Source organism: Anomaloglossus baeobatrachus, chromosome 4 (genome assembly GCF_048569485.1).
Source record: "Anomaloglossus baeobatrachus isolate aAnoBae1 chromosome 4, aAnoBae1.hap1, whole genome shotgun sequence".
Classification (NCBI taxonomy): Eukaryota; Metazoa; Chordata; class Amphibia; order Anura; family Aromobatidae; genus Anomaloglossus; species Anomaloglossus baeobatrachus.
The window spans coordinates 452590982-452605791 of NC_134356.1; the positions used below are offsets into that span (position 1 = coordinate 452590982).

Genomic DNA, 14810 nt, shown 5'->3' on the forward strand with positions numbered 1-14810 from the left:
AGAAACTGGTGCCTTGGCAGTGGCGGTGTCTCTCCTACTCTGGTTGGGCTGTTGCCTTCAATCGGGACTTGGTTGTTGGGGGATCTACGTCCCCTTCACTGATGGATTTGGCAAATTATGGCGACTCCTAGCCTTGCCGGGGTCCGAGAGGCCCCTGCCCTGGTGCTGACTGTCCTTCGGTACACTGCTCCAGACCGCTGGGCCACTACCCGTCCGCGGTCCTTCCAGGAACTTCCAAACGGTCCCCCTCCAGACAGTCACCGCCGTTGCTGACCTTGCTGACCTGTCCTGCACACAGCTGGACTACTTCAGGCTTTCTTTCTGTCACCACTCTTGCTGTCCTCCTTTACCACTTCACTTCACTTCTACTTTCACTTCCTTAACTCATCTTAGCTGTTTACTCAAGCTCTCCCTGAGCTAATCTGCCTGGTACTTCCCGCCTCCAGAGCTGTGAACTCCTCGGTGGGCCGAGCCAACCGCTTGGCCCACCCCCTGGTGTGAACATCAGCCTCTGGAGGAAGGCAACAAGGATTTTTGGTTAGCTTTGGTGTTCCTAACTGGGATATAGGGTGTGGTGGTGTGATGACCTGTGACCCCTGGCTTGCCCAGGGCGTCACATTCCCCTTTAGCAAAATGCAGACCGTCCGCGGGCTGCCCATCCAACACCGGTTTTATTTTTCTGAAAAATATAACATGATAAACGGTAACATATATACATTTTAATAAATCTTCCCATAACGGGAGGCACATTTCTTAAACGTTTCAAACGGTTTACGGTTACGGTTTCCGCTCTCTCCCACCCAAGCAACCTGGCCCTGATGCTGCCCCTAAAGCCCAGGCAGCACCCCTTGACCCACAGTCCAGCACACGGTACCCGAGCGGGATCTGTCCTTTCCCTCCAGAGGGTAGCCACCGGTTCCTTTGGTGGCTGGGCCCCAGCCTGCTCTGCTGAGGGCCCTCCCTCCAACCTGCCTCTCCGGAGGCGGCATTACGGAAAACGGTAACGGTAAACAACTTATTTACAAGCCACTAACGTTTGTGGTTGCCCTGCAAGTTTACGGGCTTGTCCATGAGCAGTTCCTCATGCAAAATAACTTTTTAAACGGTCCCCACGGGGACAACGGTGCCGGCTCCGGCCGGTTTCCAATCACACAGATAATCAGATAAAGTACTCGGTATCATCATTTTTCATCATTTTCTGCAACTTTTTCAAACTTTTAAACAACAGTTCACACAAACTTTCTGTGGTGGTCCCAACGGGGACTGGACAACGGTGCTCCGCTGCCCTACTCCAGGCCTTCAACTTCATCCGAGGGAGGGGGTGCCGGACCCACTCGGCTTTCCTGGCTGCCCCGTAGCTTCACATCCAGGGCAAACCACCCCCTCTCTCCGCAGTGTCGGGTATACTGAACGAGGTCTCCCGGCATGAGGTTGCGGCCGGGATGCTCCTCAGGCAGGTGGGCATTCACATCCCGCCGGGCTACAAACACTTCGGCCTCCAGGCCCGGCTCGTAGATGAACCCGTAGCCCCGGCGGACATCAAACCGCCTCACCTGCCCCTCGTACAGCGGTCCCCGGACACGGAATGTCGCTTGCCGGAGGTTTTCTTTTTCTTTAATAGCTCGGGCTACCAGCTCGGCCTTCTTTCGTTCCCTCTCAGAGATCTCCAGGCCCAGCGGTACCAGCTCCCTATCCCAATACGGCGCTGCTGCCAGCGCCGGCGCACGGGTCGGGCCCCGCGGGACATTCTGGACGTTGCCCACTGTCAGGAATCTGGGCGGCGTGTCCCGCGGTGTCTTGGCCTTGGGCGCTGCCTTGCAGCAACAACCCGGCGCTACCTTAGCCGAGGTGTGGGGGATGGGCATAGGGGCTTTCCGCTGCTGGGCCTTCGGCTCGGAGCGGGTCATCGGCTCCGGCTCGGGGGATTTTTCAGGGGATGCCTCCGGTTCATCCTTCGGAATCTTCCACGGTAACACCTCCGGTTTACTGCGGGCTCCGGCTACAGGTCGGTCCGCCTGGGCGGGGACGCCGGGTATTGCTACCGGTTGCGGTGGTAGCAGGCCTAGTGGCGGGGTCACGGCCTCCGAGACGGGTGGCGAGGGAGGCAACGGGGGGAGAGGGCTTGGACCGGGCCCCGCAGCCGCAATGACCGGCCCTTCCAGGGCATCGGGACGTGGGTCACTCACCCTCCCTTTCTCCGCTTCCTCCTCGCGTCTCCGCACGGTGGCTATAACGTCCGCCATGTCGGTCTCCCACTCCTCCATGAGGAGCTGCATCCTGACCTGCAGCCGTTGGTAGAGCTGCGCGGTCCGGATTTCCACCCACGCCGCGGTTCCAGGCGCGGGGGCTACGGTGTCGCGGGATGGCATCCACATGATGGCTTCTTCTTCCAGGAACGGTATGTCTGCAGAGTCCTGGCGTCCCTGCTTTTATAGCTGCAGCTACATGCAGCCAGCCGCCATCGCGTCCCCCTTAGCTCTTTCCGGCCCTTCCTCTCTCGGGGCGGGGTTTTGGCCTTCGCGCCTCTGCTACTCGAGAAGACGCTCGAGCGGGAACTTTTCGCGCCAAAGATGGTGGCTTCTGAAATTTTTCAGCCGGATACCTCCGGCGGTAACAAGGCGCACCTCTACCAAACGGCAGAGCGGTAAGATCCTGTTCGTGACGCCAAGTTGTCGCGGGCGGGGAGGAGGGTGTCAGCACACTACGCTCACCCCTTCTGCTCGGGTCCGGCGGCTGCTGCTCAGTGGTGGCTCGAGCCGTGGGCCGGATCCCGGGGGTTCTCGAGCGGCGCTCCTCGCCCGTGAGTGAAAGGGGGGTGTTGGGTGTGGGAATAGTTTATTGTCCGTGACGCCACCCACGGTTGTGGTGATTTCACCACCGCTGCTCAATATGGGGATCCCGGGGATGGTGATGCGGAGCAGCCAGGTGTTGTGTTGCCCCTCCGTGGGTAGGGGTTGGTGATCCCGGGACCCGGTGATGAGATGGGAGATGCAGGGCCTGGTGGGCGCAGGGACACGGGGGCAGCGCTGTGCCTTGCGGCACTGTGGTACTCACTCAGCCTGAGACGTTGACACAGTTTTACGGTAAACCACACGGCTGGAAAGACGGTTCCCACGGACGGCTGCACTTGCTCTCCCAGTAGGTGACGGTGATGTCCCTTTTCCTTGCACCTTTGTTTCTGTGTTGGTAGCGATGGGTTCCCACCGGTAACCCGCTCCCCGGCTTCAAGCTGGACCGGAGGAGCTCTACTCTTTGCCCGCAGGCGCTGGCCCTGAGAAACTGGTGCCTTGGCGGTGGCGGTGTCTCTCCTACTCTGGTTGGGCTGTTGCCTTCAATCGGGACTTGGTTGTTGGGGGATCTACGTCCCCTTCACTGACGGATTTGGCAAATTATGGCGACGCCTAGCCTTGCCGGGGTCCGAGAGGCCCCTGCCCTGGTGCTGACTGTCCTTCGGTACACTGCTCCAGACCGCCGGGCCACTACCCGTCCGCGGTCCTTCCAGGAACTTCCAAACGGTCCCCCTCCAGACAGTCACCGCCGTTGCTGACCTTGCTGACCTGTCCTGCACACAGCTGGACTACTTCAGGCTTTCTTTCTGTCACCACTCTTGCTGTCCTCCTTTTACCACTTCACTTCACTTCTACTTTCACTTCCTTAACTCATCTTAGCTGTTTACTCAAGCTCTCCCTGAGCTAATCTGCCTGGTACTTCCCGCCTCCAGAGCTGTGAACTCCTCGGTGGGCGGAGCCAACCGCCTGGCCCACCCCCTGGTGTGAACATCAGCCTCTGGAGGAAGGCAACAAGGATTTTTGGTTAGCTTTGGTGTTCCTAACTGGGATGTAGGGTGTGGTGGTGTGATAACCTGTGACCCCTGGCTTGCCCAGGGCGTCACAAGCATACTGTATTTTTAGCACTATTGGAACATTCTCCTCAGATGTAATCCCATAGATTTGGGATCCAAATGCAGGTCGAAGGTTCATGTTTCAGGTTGTTGGACCTTTAGGGCTCGTGGTTTCTCCTTCAATAATGACAGCTGAAGTGCCCTAAGTGACCAAGCACCCCTAAAGCCGGCTTTGTTATTTGGAGTAGAAATAGTGTGGTAGAATAAGGACAGAAGCATGTGTTCAATATTTATAAAGGATGCAGACACAATTTTTTGCATGTTCTCATTGTGGTCAACTGCTTTTAATTTGGTTGTGTAATCCAACTTATTGCAAATAGGAACTAAATTCATAAAAAGTGTGCAACATTTTAAAATGTGAGAAACAATTGCCAGCCTACCGTAGATTGAAATATAAGTTGGTGCAATATTTTGTAAACTTTACTCAAGCCACATGCAAATTACCCCATCTTTCTTCATCAAAAACTGTTGGAAACTTACAATTGTTATAAATTTTGCCTATTGTAAACTGAAATAATAAATATGTATCTTTTTTTGTCTGTAAATGGTTATTTTCTATGGAACTGCTTGAGGTCTGTACTCGGCTATCTCTGGCAGTCCCAAAGAGAATGAAAGGATGTGATGTGGAAGTCCAGCCACTCATCCATTCAGCCAGAGTTCTGCAGTTTCCTGGAGGGCATCCAGTTATCGGAACCCCACCGATCAGCAAGGTATCATCTATCCCAGGGATTGCTGATATCCTCTAAAGATGGAAATAATCCTTTATAGGGGTATTCCCATCTCCAAGATCCTATCCCAATATGTAATAGGTGTAATAATAATATTAGCAAATATTTCCAGTTAGAAATGTAGTATAGTTCTGCTGATTAGTTATGTTGCTTGGCTTACCTCATGTTCAAGGCATTGCAGGGACCTTAAGTATCCATGGTTATGACCACGAGCAACTATAGTGATTATATGCATGGTCATAACCATGGATACCTAAGGTCCTGCAATGCCTTGAACATGAGGTTAGTGACATAGTGAATCAGAAAAACTATACTACTTTTCTAATTGGAGGTATTTACTAATATTCTTATTATTACACCTAGTACATATTAGGATACGATCTTGAGATGGGAATACCCCTTTTAAGGTTTCTGTGTATTAAAGTATTTTTATTAGAAAACAGATAGTCCTTGGAAGGGTGACTGATCAGCCATGATCCATATTGATAATGATGGCCAGCAAAATAATTACAAAGTATCTGTAACACATGTTTATATAGTACTTTTTCTATTAGAAATCCACCTGGGGAATCAACAATTGAAAATGTCATACCTATGTTTTTCTCAGATTAAAAAGTGAGAATAACCAATTAACAAAAAAAGTAAAAGAACTGGAGCAAAGTAATCACCTTGAACATCTCCACAGATCCCTGGTAAAATTATTCTATAGATATTCAGATATATATACATTGCTTTGATGCTTTCCATTGACGTGATGAAGTCTGTATGATTAGCATCTTTCACCGAGACAAGGTTCAATCAATCACCTTTATTATTTTAATTAAAACCAGATGTGATAAATATTCCTTTTTTCTAATGTTTTTCTTTTCTTCATTATAAATTCTATTTTGTTCTCTGTACATTATTATGAAGGCAACCATAATTTCTGAGATACCGTTAACATTCAAAGCACCAATAATAATGATAATTTTATGTATATAATCCAATATATTCCTCAGCTTTTTATAATTAAGCGAGGACATGCACAGACCATAAAGACATCACCGAGTAACACACAATGTAAGCTCGCAAGCTTACAATCTTAAAGAAAATGAGAAAGACTAGACAAAGACAAGAGATGTTCATTGATTCCTATAGGACAGTTTTCTAGTCGTGCTCTCATCTGTGTGGAGGTCATTGTGCAGGGGAGGGGGAGGAGACGCTGTGACCATCACTTATTGAAATGTATGATTTATTATATATAGGGTTGTGACTGGGAATCTGTCAGCAGGTTTTTGCTATTTATTATGAGAACAGTGTAATATTGGGCTCAAGAACTTGATTACAGGGATGTGTCACTTATTAGGCTGTGTTCTGTAGTTTCAATACAATCAGTATTTTATCAGCAGGAGATTATCACTGCCTGACTACTAAAGCCCCCGTCACACATATCAATGTCGTTAGCGAGATCACTGAACGTCACAGGTTTTGTGACACAACAGCGATCTTGCTGGCGATCTCGCTACGTGTGACACATAGCATCGACCGGCCCCCTGCTGCGATATCGCCGATCGTACCTGAACGTCCTGGTTCATTTTTTGATCGTTGATGTCCCACTGGGAAGCATGCCTCAGTATGTTTGACGCCATAACAACGACAAGCGACCTTGCTGGTGGCTCAGAACTCAGCGTTCAATCGAGGTCTGTGTCGTCAGAATAGCTGCTGTGTGACAGGGCCCCAACGACCGCCGAGATCGTTATACGGATCACCGTATCGTTGCTGCGTCGCTAATTAGATCTGCCTGTTTGACAGCTCACTAGCGACCACGTAGCGACGTACCAGCGATCCTGACCAGGTCGTATCGTTGTCAGGATCGCTGGAACGTCGCTACATGTAACGGGACCCTAAGTCTCATGCCCAGAGCAGTCAGGCTAATCTGTGTAACCACACACCCACCACTAATTGGCAGCTTGCTGACAATTCTCAGTGTATACAGGAAGCTACCAATCAGGGGTGTGTGCAGGGTTATACACAGACGGGAAGGCAGCTCTGCTACATCTACATTAGACAAACAAGGTTTCTATCATAACTACACTAAGCAGGCCAGTAAGTGACACATCACTGGAATCAGGCTTTTTTGACCTATATCATGCTGGTCTCAGATTATATAGAAAAAAACTTGCTGACAGATTCCATTTAACTGTCCTTGATTTGATGCTTATTATCAGACCTAATGTCCTATAAATACAGTCTACTCCATTGACTGTACAGCACTCTGGTCCTCAAAATGGCCTTTAATGAAGGAGTTTGTGACTAGAATTGTCCATAAACAGCCTCCACCTACTAACTCTACATTGCACTGCGCAGGCGCTGGTTTCCCATGTTGTGAGCTTAAATGGAGCCTATGGTTTTTAATGTAGGTACATTTAGTTCTTCTCATGTTTTTTATTATTATTATTATTATTATTTATTATTATTTATTATTATAGCGCCATTTATTCCATGGCGCTTTACAGTGAAAGAGGTTATGCATACAACAATCATTAACAGTACAAAACAGACTGGTATAGGAGAGAGGACCCTGCCCGCGAGGGCTCACAGTCTATAGGGAATGGGTGATGGTACAATAGGTAAGGACAGAGCTGGTTGCACAGTGGTCTACTGGACTGAGGGTTAATGTAGATTGTAGGCTTGTTGGAAGAGATGGGTCTTGAGGTTCCTCTTGAAGCTTTCCACGGTAGGGGAGAGTCTGATATGCTGAGGTAGAGCGTTCCAGACTATGGGGGAGGCACGGGAGAAATCTTGTACGCGATTGTGGGAAGAGGAGATAAGAGAGGAGTAGAGAAGGAGATCTTGTGAGGATCTGAGGTTGCGTGCGGGTAGGTACCGGGAGACTAGGTCACAGATGTAAGGAGGAGACAGGATTTGGATGGCTTTGTATGTCATGGTTAATGTTTTGAACTGGATTTTTATATAATTTCTCCACAGAAAGAAGATACAGAAGAGACTGGTCAAATGGAGGAATTATATAGAGAGCTACACAAATCTCAGTAAGTTGTACATTAACGCGAATTGACATTTTCCCATACTACAATGTTACAAACACATACTGGAAAGTAATTGCTAGCTTCCTATAGCCTCACGCCAGCATTTTGATTTTTTTCAACACTGCAGTGATGTTTTTAATCTATGTCCCCTGCTCCCGGTCTTATACCAACCCTCCGGCTCCAGTTTCATCGTACTATCTTGTGACTCCAACGTCTGACTGGCCGGAATTCAGATGTTATGTTCCAAGCTCTCAGTGCAAGTCTGTGACAGCCAGAATAAGGCTCTCATAGACTAGTAGTGAAGAGTGCCCTCCAGATTGCTTCAGGAAACACTGGAGCAGCCTGCAGATCACAAACTGCCAGAGACCGGCCGAGCGGTGACAATAGAAGGTGGAAACGATGGAGGGTCAGTACAAGGCAAGGGGCAGGGGACTTAAATTATAAGCACCAGTCCAGTTGTAAAATTTAAGCTGGAGTGGTGCTTTAAAGGGGTTGTCCCTGACCCTGACTGTGGTCTTCTGTCTTGAAGAGAAAGGATTGGTTATTGGAGGCCTTTTATCTGTTTGAGAGGGCTACCATTAACCACACCCTAGTGCACTTTTTTGTGGCATTTTGTATTCACTTTTTAGCGCACTGAGGTACAGAGCACAGTTCTCGGGCTCTTACAAAAATAATAAAATAAGGGGTTGTCCCCTGACACAAAACTTTCATTCTTGGGCTGTGGTAGCTAAAATTACAAACCGAGTATAACTTATTCTGCCCCCATGGTTTTCTGCCACGGCTACGGTGCCTGTTATTTGACTGCAGCACTGACATCACAGAGCTGCAACTAATTAAGGAGCTCAGTATGTGTCTTCTACATGGCAGAGCCGCTGAACTGACAGATTGGCTACAGTGAAGTTGACATGACATCAGTGCTGCAGACAATCAACATAGACAGCTCTTGTGGCAGACAGCTGGTGTTGGACCAAGGGAGGTTAAGGAATACTCGGTTTATTTTTTTTATAGTTACCACTGCCTATACAATAAAGTTTTCTGAAAGGGGACAACACATTTAAGCTAAAAAATATGACTCTCCACTGCCATCAGTGAAAGGAGAACCTGCTGCCAGATTGCCGTGCATCCACGTCCCGCAATCCGACAGTCCGTCAATCCGCCACAGGTTCCACTTTCACTGAAGGCAGCGAGAAGTCCCCAGTGTGAACTCCAATGACCTGTCGAATTGTGGGACGTGGCGCCACAGCAGTCTGGCAGTCAGGCCATTGGAGTTCACACTTGTTTGTGTTTATTCTTTTTTACTTACAGGGTTAGTAATGGAGGAGTTTTATAGGGTGCTACAGGTTGCTATTTTTAGGCTGGGGAGGGCCGAATAACCATGAGTCTCCCCAGCCAGAGAGTATCAGACCCCAGCTGTCCGCTTTATCTTCGCTGGGTATCAAAATTGGGGGGATTGCACGCCACTTTTTCATTCATTCATTCATTTATTATTTAAATAACTTAAAAAAAGCCACATGGGGTCCCTTGCATTTTGATACACAGCTAAGATCACGCTCAAAGCTGGGTGCTGCAGCTTGTAGCTGTCGGCTGTATCTGTGCTGGGTATGTATTTTTACACTCCTCCAATCACAGACGCTGGTAGAGAGGGTGGGCGGGGGAAGCAGGACTTCAACCAATCGCAGACACCGGCACAGAAGGTGGGCGGGAGAAGCAGTGCATATTCATAAGGGTTAATGAGCGGACCAAGAAGTTGTGTGACAGGGAAAATTGGTAAGTAAATTCTCCTGCTTTAATGACCAGAAGTCTTTTTTGTATTTTTCACTGTGCCTCATAATCAAAGTAATGCCAGTCGCAAACATGGCTACAGCATTACTGTGATTAGAAAGTAATCCCAGCATGTTTCGTGGCTGAAAATGGGGTGGCAAACATGCTGGGAGGAGTTGTGCAGCCCCGCATTACTTTCTGGTGCCGGTCGCCACAGGGTCTCCACGGGCTTGGAAATCTTCTGGTCACAGGTAGGTTAACTTCAATGGGGGATTCGTGACGTCACTGTCGGTATTTGCGGTCAGAGGGTGACCGCCACTGCAGTTAGGGGGTCGCCTGGGGTTGATGTTAGATGCAGTCAGATGTTGTAGCCTCCCGAGAGTGAGGCTGGCCCCAAGGCCCAGTGTAAGTGTGTAGTACCACAGGTCGCAGAAGAACTCACACACAAAACAGCAATGTCTTTCAGGGTTTTTACTCACTTTCAGGTGGCAGGGGTGAGTTAACTCGGACGATGCTATGGTGGACCAGGTGGAACCAGATATCCCTTCGGCTGATGTAGTGGTGCTGCTGACTAGCCTTCCTAGCCCTTCTTGTTTTGAGGTGACTCCGACCTGCAGTCTTGCTGGGATCACCCAGGGAAGTCGCATACGCCGTTCTCCCCTTTCTGGCCCGTTTGCGGGCAGCGTGAACCAAGTAATTCTGGCTGCTTGCTGTCAGTCACTTATGGGCTCCTCGCTGCTGTAGCTGCGGACTCTGTGTAAGTTTGGTGAGGCGCATAAAGTGCCTTCACCGGCAGGTTGGGCAGGCCAACTGAATGGGCCCCTGCTCTGGGGACCTGTACCCCGTGCGGGCTGGGTGTACTGACAGTCCCCTTTTTCAGCCACCTCTACGCCAGGTGGATTTCAGGCAGCATTGAACAGTAGCCCTTCTCCCCCGCCAGCAGCCACGAACAGTGCAGTGTCTGGAAGGGCCCTGCTCCACTGCTCTGCCCTCCAGACGCAACTCCTCTGCTTCCTTCTCCTTCGGCTGCCTCTGCACAACTCCCTTGTTCCCAGTGACACCACCCACTACTAGCTGAGAGGCGAGGGCCAAGCCTCCTCCCTGAGTCTGCTTAGGGGTCCCCTCTAGCTGTGTGTGCTCCTGGTTACTAAGTGTTCTGTGTGTCCACACCCTAGTCAGCCTCTGGGATTACCTGTGTTGTACTGACCCAGCATGGGTGCAGTACTCAGTTGTGCCTCACCAGGTCAGGGGCGCCACATTCCCCCTTAGTTACCAACAGCACGTCCTCGGGCTGTAAAGACAAACATTTTAAAATGCAAGACATGTACAAACATTTAAAACAGTAAAACATCATAAAAGCATCATAAAACATTGTAAACACACCAGGTACCATACATCACCACCCTCCACCCACAAATCCGTTACCCACCCAAAAACCTCTCAGGAGGCAGGTCACCGGTGCTTTTAGCAACCAGGTCTGGGCCATCTGTTTCCCCAATCCTTTCCTCCAATCTTCCTCTCCTGGGGCTGGTGGTTGAAGACAAGCCCCTCTTCCGTCGAGCCGCGTCTTCAGCCACTTCTGGCAGGATGTAGAGGCGGCTTCCTTGGTCTGGTGGTTAACGGGGTATGCCTCCCTTGTGGATCCGCGCCTTCGGCAGCTTCTGGCAGGAATGTAGAGACGGCATCCACAGTCAGTCCAGGCAGGGTACCCACTTTGTGGTGGAGAGCCAAGCCCCATAAACAGGCGTGCTCTCTGGTCACAGATGAGCCAGGCCCCTAAACAGGCATGCTCTGGTGGTCGTACCTCTTAAGGTAACTATCAACTCTGCGAGAGTTTGTGGCTATAGCCAGTTCATAGCCTAATGGTCCTTTAGAAATTGCACGAACCAGGTGCAAAGATTTTGTAAACGAGTTCTCACATCAGTTCATGTGGGCACATCATCTTGAACTTTCCAAACGTTGCAAACACTTCAAAACTGGTCAACTTAAACTTTCTTTATTCTTCTCATTCTGACTTCCTCCTTTCACTGGCGCTTGACGCTGTCTTTGCGCTGTCATCCCAGGCTTCATCTGGATCCGTATTATCTGTGGTATCTGTAGCCTTGTCTTCTTCTTTTTCTTTATCTTGCTCTTTTTCTTTATCTGTTTCTGTTCCTTTGTCTTGTGGTGTTGACCTTGGGGGCTGGTAGAGACTAAAGGGTTGCAGTAAGGATTCCTGGGGCATGGCACTGTAGGGGGTGGGCAGACCCCCTACAAAGGGAGCATAGTTAACCCGGAAATGTTATTAATAAAAATGTTTTATTTGTATGTGCATGTGTATTGTGTTAGGGTACCCCTAGTGGCCGGGTGGGACGGCTGTCACCACAGTGGGGAGGAGGAGCCGGCAGAAACAAGGGGAGGAGAGAGCAAGGGTGGTGAAGGAAAGGAAAAGATCAGGAGGGCAGTTGTCTCGGGGACGGGAGCGGAGCAGCAGAGCCGGGGCAGAGTGTGGGAGCTGAAGGACAAGAAAGCCGGAGAGAACAGGAGCGGGTGGAACCTCATAGGGTGAAGCAGTCCGGTGTGGGTCCGGGCTGTGGGTAGCCAGAAGTGGGAGCCGGGCGAAGAGGAGTAGTCAGGCACATCCCCACTGGAGGGGACGCAGGGACAGGCTTTCCCCAGCTAAAGAAAGCGTAACATCACCCTATTGCCTCGTGTGGAGCTTTGTGAAGAATAAAGATGTTTGTTACTTGCATTGAACCATGCCTGAAGAGTGTTTGTGCGCCGGACAACACCTGCACCACCACCACACTCTGCCCCACCAAGGCATCTCCTGTCCCCCCAGTGACGGTGGCGCCAGGGGTAAGCCTGACAGCAAGGGCCACGACTACAAGCCCCGAGGCACCCCTGGCACCCCGTTACATGTGGCGTAGTCGGCAGGATGCGAATTACATGCCGGGGACCCAAGAAGCCGGAGATCAAGTGGTGCCTAGGGCACAGGATCCGGACTATTGGAGAAGATTCCCAGTCCCATGGTGGGAAGAAGAAGCAGTGCCTGCAGCGTTGGACCGGGCACAAGATGGCCATCGTCTGTGAAGATGAAGAAAGCGCGCGAAAAGTTGGCGCCAAAAGAAGAGCCTGGGGCTGGCCGGTGCCGAAGAAGAAGTTCGGAGTACTCCGCCCAAAGAGGGGAGGTGCCGGTCCCAGGGCACGTACGAAGATATGTGAAGTGGGCGGTGTTGTAAGAAGAAAAAAGTACCGCCGCGGAGGGGTCGACCTGAAGTGTGAGACTGGGGGTGTAGTATGCTCAAGAGCGGAAAAAGCAAGCCCGCCTCCATTTCCTCCAGCTTCTCCACCGACCCTGACGCCTTTACCTGAGACTCATTCCCCGAGCAAGATGGAAAATGCCGAGGGACTACACCCTGCGCCTGGCCTGGAGAAGGGTTACCCGAAGCAGAGTGTGGCTACGCCTGCGGAAGGTTTCCCTGCTCATCTGCCGGCTGTACCCGGAGGACCGGGAAGAGCCACGAAAGTGACTTGGGTGACCACATGGGATGCCCTGACCGGAGCGACCACCACAGAGGTCCGGGCGACCTATACCGCCCAACTACCGTCGGGGAGTCGGATGCTGGGAGCCCCATACCCCTGCCCAGAGATACCCCCGCCAGCCGCGGTGGGATCTGCGACACCCGGTCGAGCTCTGGCTCCGGAGGAAATATACGCCCGGACACTGGAGAAAGACGAGTGGGGCTTCTACTGGGACCCAGTCCCGCCTGCAACACTACCGACACGAAGGTCCCCGTCACCTGAGCCGGACCCAGTACAGGAGCGGCTGCTCGCCGAGACCGTCGCCCGGGAGATGATGGCGGGTCCCGGGGGCGAGGAGTTTGAGCGCCAGTACACCACCGGAGTGGTGGTGAAATTCAACCAGAAGGAGGGGTACGGCTTCATCCGGGACGGCGAGACCGGTGATGACTACTTCTACAACCGGGTCCATCTAGACACGGAAGGCCTCCCGCGGCGACTTCATACCCTGTACCAAGGAGAAAAGGTACGGTTCCTGAGGGAAGTGGGTTGCCGGGGCCTGTTTGCGGTCGGGGTAACCCGAACGCCCACCGCACAAGAAGCTGCTCGGTGGCAACAAGAAGTGGAATGGGAGGAATATCAGAACCAACGAGCCCAGCGACGACTGGTATTGGCCGAGACCTCCCACCTGCAACGTACCTTGGCTGTAGCTCCGGCAGTCATGCCCGGGCAGAGTATTGATCCGGAGAAGGGAACCCCGCCGGTGCTGACGATCAACCAGAACATCACGACCCATCCGGTCATTGTTATGGGCAGCCCGCAGTTGTCCCGCGCAGCGACCCCATCACCCCCGTCGGGGACTGAGGAGCCCAAGCCGGAGACCGGAACCACGGAGCAGCCCATCAGCTACGAGCCTTTCCGGAGGCTGCGCCGGTTGCCCGGGCAGTCTTTGTCCGAGTACGTACAGGCCCAGAGAGCGGAATGGCAACGGGCCTACCATCCGGAGTAAGCACCAAGACCGGAAGATGGCGGCCTGTTTTGTGTTAGACACCGGCGTTGTTCCGAGCCGGAAGAAGGTGTGTTGGTTAAAAAACCGTTAAAGTTGTTGAGTCCGGAGAGGGCCTGCTGCTGAACTGAGCCAGGGGCTCCTCCGCGCCACAGAAAAGAAGAAGTTTTATTTGCGTTCCTGCTGTTAACAACCAAGACCGGGAGTGCTGCCAAGCCTCCGGGCACAACTAAGACCGGGAGCTTCCAGAAGGAACTCCGGGCGCTGGACTGGTACCCCTCTTTCGGGCACCCTCCTGTGGACAGGTTCGCAGTTTCATTGGACATGTTTTTGCCTAGTTTTAAAAAAATGTGATTTTTAGATGGGAGCCTTGCCAGGAGGCTCAGGCTTTACGAGGGGAGGTATGTAGGGGGTGGGCAGACCCCCTACAAAGGGAGCATAGTTAACCCGGAAATGTTATTAATAAAAATGTTTTATTTGTATGTGCATGTGTATTGTGTTAGGGTACCCCTAGTGGCCGGGTGGGACGGCTGTCACCACAGTGGGGAGGAGGAGCCGGCAGAAACAAGGGGAGGAGAGAGCAAGGGTGGTGAAGGAAAGGAAAAGATCAGGAGGGCAGTTGTCTCGGGGACGGGAGCGGAGCAGCAGAGCCGGGGCAGAGTGTGGGAGCTGAAGGACAAGAAAGCCGGAGAGAACAGGAGCGGGTGGAACCTCATAGGGTGAAGCAGTCCGGTGTGGGTCCGGGCTGTGGGTAGCCAGAAGTGGGAGCCGGGCGAAGAGGAGTAGTCAGGCACATCCCCACTGGAGGGGACGCAGGGACAGGCTTTCCCCAGCTAAAGAAAGCGTAACATCACCCTATTGCCTCGTGTGGAGCTTTGTGAAGAATA

General features: G+C 51.6%; 1 protein-coding gene across 1 annotated transcript in view; it reads left to right on the top strand.

Moving 5' to 3' along the window:
* LOC142301663 (uncharacterized) overlaps positions 1 to 14810 on the top strand; it is a 150302-nt gene that overhangs the window by 59404 nt on the left and 76088 nt on the right. The window contains exons 9-10 of the mRNA XM_075342681.1: positions 5237 to 5321; positions 7597 to 7658. Coding sequence (XP_075198796.1) covers positions 5237 to 5321; positions 7597 to 7658 — 147 coding nt within the window. The remainder of the gene's footprint in view (positions 1 to 5236; positions 5322 to 7596; positions 7659 to 14810) is intronic.